General features: G+C 32.9%; 1 protein-coding gene across 3 annotated transcripts; it reads left to right on the forward strand.

Moving 5' to 3' along the window:
• Positions 1–980: 980 nt before the first annotated feature.
• Positions 981–5,735, forward strand: LOC141592464 (MLO-like protein 4). Of its 3 annotated transcripts, none has more exons than XM_074413146.1 (15): positions 981–1,141; positions 1,315–1,372; positions 2,009–2,226; positions 2,868–2,984; positions 3,073–3,133; positions 3,507–3,604; positions 3,706–3,780; positions 3,876–3,961; positions 4,094–4,143; positions 4,236–4,276; positions 4,391–4,561; positions 4,667–4,702; positions 4,789–4,836; positions 5,121–5,181; positions 5,270–5,374. In XM_074413146.1, the coding sequence occupies exons 1-15, from the start codon at positions 1,028–1,030 to the stop codon at positions 5,284–5,286; spliced, it is 1,251 nt and encodes a 416-aa protein (XP_074269247.1). In that variant the 5' UTR covers positions 981–1,027; the 3' UTR covers positions 5,287–5,374. The 3 variants fall into 3 exon arrangements, with proteins under 3 accessions (XP_074269247.1, XP_074269246.1, XP_074269245.1); XM_074413144.1 differs by having other exon boundaries at positions 990–1,141; positions 4,789–4,856; positions 5,270–5,735; XM_074413145.1 differs by having other exon boundaries at positions 5,121–5,344.
• The last annotated feature ends 1,063 nt before the right edge of the window (positions 5,736–6,798 follow it).

Here is a 6,798-nt window from a genome sequence, read left to right on the forward strand (position 1 = left end):
TTACTAACCATGGTTTGGGTTGGCGCGCTCGAGCCAACGAGTCGGTTGTGTCCGATATTCAATTCTTGTGAATCGAGTTTGTCACGCTGGTAGCCAAGTTTATTGACTTAAGAGCACGTAGTTTATGGAGTGTTCGACTATGGTGTGGTGTATTCACTTTGATTTAGCCATAACATAACAAAGATAGTCGTTTCAAATCTTAAGTTGTTGTCTAGTTAGTAGGATCCTTGTATGTGTGACGGGCATGCAGTCATCCACTACCTTAGTTTTTTTAGAAAAAAATACATTCACGCATGAGGATATTAATGAGTTTAACGTGGAAATGGAGATCATTACTTTTGAAAAAATAAGGAAGGCGAAATGAGATACATATTAAAAATGGATTAATAATGTAGAACTACACACATTGTTGTAGATTATTTTTACGAAAAATTATGTAAACTATCTTTTTATAATCGGTTTTTCAGGTTTTGTTTTTCATGTAAACTAATATGATTATAAATTATTATTTTTTGGATTATTCTTACAACTAATGTTAAACAACCTAGCTTGAACAACAAAACAATTGATGCTTGTTATTTCAAATTCATGTCTCATGTCATGAAGTTTGGATTTTCTGGAATGAAAGAAAAATAAGTAAAGACACGCTATTTTTAGTTAAATTATACTCCCTCTGTTCCGATCATTTGTTGTCTTTTTCCATTTTTAGGTGTCTCAGTCATTTGTTGTCCTTTCTATTTTAAGAATGAACTTGATGAGTAATTTGATCATTCTCATTCAATTTGTTCCACTTGTCATTTAGTTATTGGCATTTTCCTCTTTCCTTGGTCATTGTGCCAAAACGAAAGGATAACAATTGACCGAGACAGAGGGAGTAATTCAAATAGCAAAACATTCTTAATTATAAGTAACTAACAAGCGAAAAAAGTGAGGCAAGAATGAGTCAAAAATAAATGAGATTAATATCTAAACTTCGGTAACTAAAAATTTTAACACATTTTAGATTAGAATTTTTAAAAGTTCATAAATGGTTGAAGGACGTTCTTTAGCTACGACTCCTACATGGGCAGTCGCCACCGTTATTGCTGTCATGATTGGCACTGTATTCCTGTTCAACAATTGTATAGAGTTGTTAGGCAAGGTTAGTTAGTTGAAAATTGAGATCATAGAATATTATCATTTTTATTTAGAATCATAATTTATATTCACCCTTTCATGTAAATTCTAGGGATTGAGATGATGTTATTGTGATGATTACGATCATAATAATGATGATTTCTTTATGTGTGTGTTTTTTTAATGTTTTACGTGCAGTGGTTAGATAAGAGGAAAAGAAAACCTCTAATTGCTGCTCTTGACAAGATTAAGGAAGGTATAAAATTGTTTTCTATTATGGACTTTGTAACATGATTAAATACAATGCATGTCTCAATTGTGACAACAATATAGAATTTTTTTCCAAGATAGGCATTTTTCAGTAATTAATTATTAAAATGGGTCGAGTTTTAAATTAATTGTCGAAAATGGGTACACGTATGATTGGATTTACCGAACCTATGGGGAGAGGTAAAGTCGCCACGGCGGATGACGATTTTGTTCCTAGTCGCCACGGCGGATGGCGTTTTGGTTCGAAGTATAATTTCCCACCCCCTTTCCCATTTCCCAGATTGTTCCCAAATTAAAAAAAAAAAAAAAAATCGCAAATAGCCTTGGTCGCCAGCCGGCTTGGCGACTTGATTCCGACCTAGCTTCGGTGCTGACGCGGACCCATTTTGGGTAATAAATTTTCAAAACTAACCCATTTTGATAATTAATTAGCGAAAATTGCCCATTTCGGAAAAAAACTTCAACAATAAATGTGTTTTCAGTACGTATGATAAGATTCTATACACCTTATCCACCTTATCCGACATAGCTAAAAGCATGCAAGTGATGTATTAGTTTAAACACTTGAACTTAATGATGTTGTAATTATGTAATTACTTATGTTTGGAACTTGTGTTTGTAGAACTTATGGTATTTGGGGTAATGTCACTTCTATTGGGTCATTGGAGCATTTTTGTGGCCAAAATATGCGTAAAAACAACTAAGTTTGGGAGTCGGGTTAACCCATGTATACCCGAAACAAAGATTGTGCGACACGTCATTATTTCAAATTACTCGAGGGAAGGACTTCCTACATCTCAGAATTCGGATGATCATGATTTAAACCCTTATTGTGATGAGGTTATTTTCTTCTATAAAATACTAAAACAGTTTTACTAAGAGTATTTGGATCAATCGACAAATGGTTCTATGATAATTCTCGGGATTTTTTTGTCAAAAACTACCTTATATTTAGGGGTATTTGTAAAAATACTACTTTATATTATTTTTTTTGTTTTCAACTACCTTTGTTTTCTTTATTTTTGGTCAATAACTACCTACGCTAAGAGTCTAGACATATTTGGTCAGTTTTCCGGCTTTAACTTATCTTACATGACTCTTTTATGTTTTAATCTTATTGAGGCCTGATTTTGGGAAGTCATGAAGTACTTACGCTTAACTTTAGTAGATGTGTAGTTACTATTGAAATGTGAAGTTCATTATTTTATTTTTAATCTGAAGTTAAATTGTGGTTTGGACGCAGTTGATCATTGTTGTTTGATGTTAACAAAGTCATGTGAAATAGGTTAATATCACTAAATCGACCAAATCTCGCCATATTTTCAGCGTAGTTAGTTTTTGACCAAAAAATGAGAAAATACCATAAGGTAACTTTTTACAAATACCTCTAAATATAAGGTAGTTTTTGACACAAAAAAATCATAATTCTCGTGTAAAATTAAAGTGTCTTACCCAAGTATTTGTATTTGTCGTTTTTCCAGGGTTATGAGTCCTTTGCTTCATATGAAAGCCTTGAGCAACTTCATCGACTGCTTTTTGTGCTAGGGGTTACTCATATCACATATAGCTCTATAGCCATTGCTTTAGCTGTATTTAAGGTTAAATCACAAAAAACAATTTCTCTATACAACCAAATATGTTTACGAAGCAGTAGTTCAATAATGATGTTATATTCTTTATTTTAAGATCTATAGTTGGAGAGTATGGGAAAGTGAAGCCAAGTCCATGGCCTTACAAGCATCATCAGGTTCGAAACACATTTATTTTCACTTAAATATATCAATTTTACATGACATATGTCAGTTAAGTCAAGTTAGCCAATATGTATAGGGAACCGTAGGTTGTTTATTCAGCCAGGTTAGAGTAATTAGTTGGTTAATCGTTATGAGTCGAGTCAACGAGTTTGATTTCGATCATTTCGAGCCATGACTTAAATAGATTCCAAATCAGTAATTTTGAGTCAATTAGGGCCAGAGACTAATGAAAAATGGGCTTAATAGTTTTTACAAGACAATATCTAATTTCTTTCAAGTTTTTTGTTGTTAGAATGCATTGTGGGTAATCAATGTATAAGGTAATTAATAGTTAGATAACTTGGATCAATAAAACTTTTGTCTTAGACAACAACCCTTGGCATCCGAAGCTGAGACGTTTGTGTACCTTTGTACTTAATCATGCATCACATCCATGGACCCAACACAAGATTCTTGTTTGGCTAGTAAGATTACTAAGTTAACATTTTTTTTCACCCTTATTGTTATTATTTCAACTTTGCGTAATATGAATATAAACTTTTTGTTTTTACAAATTGTTTTGTAGCTTTGTTTCGGCCGTCAGTTTTGGAGTTCAATCAACAAATCTGACTACATTGCTCTGCGGTTTGGTTTTATTACGGTTAGTACCTTAGTTTTGTGCAATGTGGTGTAAAATTGTTAAGACTCTAAAGGGATAAATCCTTTGAACTACTTCTAGTGTGTGTATGTTTACAGGTCCATCAACTTCCGTTGTCTTATGATTTCTTGAATTACATGGCTAGAAGTATGCATGACGAATTTCGAGATATCGTTGGTATCAGGTTTCACAACTCATATATCATTCCATCTTCTTTTTTTCTTATAAAGATAGCCTTAAGGACAATTCGGTAGTATCGAGTTTCAAACTAAGCATTATAATGCTATAACTTTGACCTTTTGTTTTCCTTACGCAGTGTACCCCTCTGGATATATGCAATATTTTGCGTCTACCTTGATTTTCACGGTAACTAATCAACTTATAACGAATTCGCACCTCAATCAAATTCAAATTTAATTCTTGATATTGAGAGTATTAACCATTATATCCTTAATTAGGAAGTCGCGCCTATTTTTTCCTTTCATTTCTTCCGGCAGTGGTAAGTTCAAAGCCTCCCGTTATCACTTTTTATTTCGTCCATAACTTTGGCTTTTTTTTTCTTTTTCCATGATCCAACTAACATGTTTTTATGTTTGTTTATGAATATGTGAAGATAATCATCTTGATTGGTACAAAACTACACCGTATAGTGGTAAAGCTCGCACTAGAGACAGTGGATTCAAGCCCATATATGAAAACTCATGTATTTAAACTAAGGGATGAACTATTTTGGCTTCGAAAACCTAAGCTTTTACTTCGGTTAATACAATTTACATCTTTCCAAGTAAGATTAACAATAATTAAAGAAAGTGACTAGCTCAAAATACGTTTTATTTGACAAGGTTTAATCTAATTTTCTTATGACATACATATTGCGCTGCACACTCAGAATGCATTTGAGATGGCGATGTTCATTTGGTCACTGGTAAGATTCATAATTATCGGGTTTAAGCCAAGAGATACAACTAATGTTAATCTAACTAGTTAACTGACATCTTTAATTTTGGCCAGTGGGAAATTAGCGGAACATCTTGTTTCATGAAGAACCCTACATTCATGGTGATCAGATTAACATTTGGGTATTGAATTACTAAAATTTATCAATGATAACGGACAACAATGGAATGTGTAGTCCGTTTAAAAGTGAAGACAGATAATGACCCTCTCACAAAATACAAGTGGGGTATCCATTTCACACCCACTTGGACTATCCACATTTTGTGAGAGGGACACTATCCGTCTTCAGGTTTAGACGGATAGTGTTTGTCTACAGTGAGAATTTGTGTTGAATGTGATAGATTTAATATTGATTTTCATAAATTGTCTTACACGCTTTAATGCAGGGTAATTTCTCAAGTATGGTGCAGTTACATCACATTTCCTCTTTATGTTATAATCACACAGGTGTAGGGCTTTTCCCTTATTCCAACATAGAAGGGGAATTCGATGACCTTCGATATACTGCTTAACGATGTTATTATAACTAGTGTAGATGGGATCGAGATTTAAGCGAACGGTGTTGGCCGATGGCATCAGACGATCATTACATGGGTGGAAGAAAAGAGTGAAATCGAAGCAAAAAAGGAGCTTTTCTTCGGGCCTTAGTTCTTCATCATCAATGCCTTTGATTCAAAATTATATAGACAACAACGATAATAATAATAGTAGTATTGGAAGATCGTTTATAAATGAAAGGAGGAGGAGGTTATCACTAGAAGATGGACATGGAGCGTTATCCTCATCCCATAGATCGAGCTCTGATGATGAGGAATATGTTGAAGAAAGTTATGATAGTTACACCAGTAGTGATGAGTATGATGAGGAAAATGCCTGTGTGACTGATGATGTGCATTATTTTCATATTCCTTGACTAGTTGAGATCCCGGCATTTGTGAGACTTAAATTAATTAAGCTTGTAAAAATTAAATTTTTTACATAAATGAGTTGCAGTTATAATAGTATGTTGTAATATACTGATTATAATGTTAGTAAAATTTAAAAAAAAACCGGTTTACTATTTAAAGAACTTTTAGATTAAGTTATTTTTGTGTGAACTTTTTCTTATTATTAAAAATAATGATAGCTGACTATTATGGAATAACATAATTCTGTTAGTATAAAGCGCATATTGATCTTATAAGGGAAACATATATATAAACAATATACGACACATCTAGAAGGACGGTTTACAAACAATTAAAAATACTATTTACCCCTATATTCTTTTTTCTTTTATTCTTAATAGCAAAAATCAGAATTATTAATTCTTACTTCTTATCTTTTATTAAGAACAACCCATATTAATAAGGACAGTTAACTTTAGAAAAAAAAAAAGCAAATAAAATTGGATCTTTATCAACTCCAACCACCAACTTAAAAAGAACAAATTAATATACTACGGGTATTGAAATTAAGCGTGAATAAGGGCAGTGTTAAGCCTATTTTAAGTTGGCATTTGATTTGATTGTAATATTTTATTCGGTGGATGCAATCTTTAGTCGATAAATTAAAAGTCATAATTTTAATGTAGGCCCACCATATTTGCCAATCAATTGAGCGGGAAAATTGTAAGCAACTCTTATTCTTTTAGTTTAGTAGGGATGCTTAATTGGAAACACACCAAAAAAATGTGTTATATATTAGTTTCTGAGTTCGAATCAATAGTTTACACTTAATAAAACAGTTTTAATCTCTAACTACCGACCAACTTATCACTCTACTTATCACTCTACTATTGTAACACGCCCAATTACCCGGCCAAGATAATTAGGGATGCTACCATCTCGGTTTCCCGATATAGTGCATCAAAACTCCAATCAAGAAACATTTATTAAAGTCCAGGTTTAATGATTAATATAAAGTGGAATATACAATTTACAAAGTCTCAAATTACAACAACAACAACAACTCTAATAAAGTCTACACCACCTATGGAATGGCTGCTCGTCTAGACTCTGAATGTCAATAGCTTGGCCTATATCTCGATCATCACCAAGTCAAAAACCTGCAATCCAACTGCTC

This window comes from Silene latifolia, chromosome 7, assembly GCF_048544455.1.
Source record: "Silene latifolia isolate original U9 population chromosome 7, ASM4854445v1, whole genome shotgun sequence".
NCBI classification, from domain to species: domain Eukaryota; kingdom Viridiplantae; phylum Streptophyta; class Magnoliopsida; order Caryophyllales; family Caryophyllaceae; genus Silene; species Silene latifolia.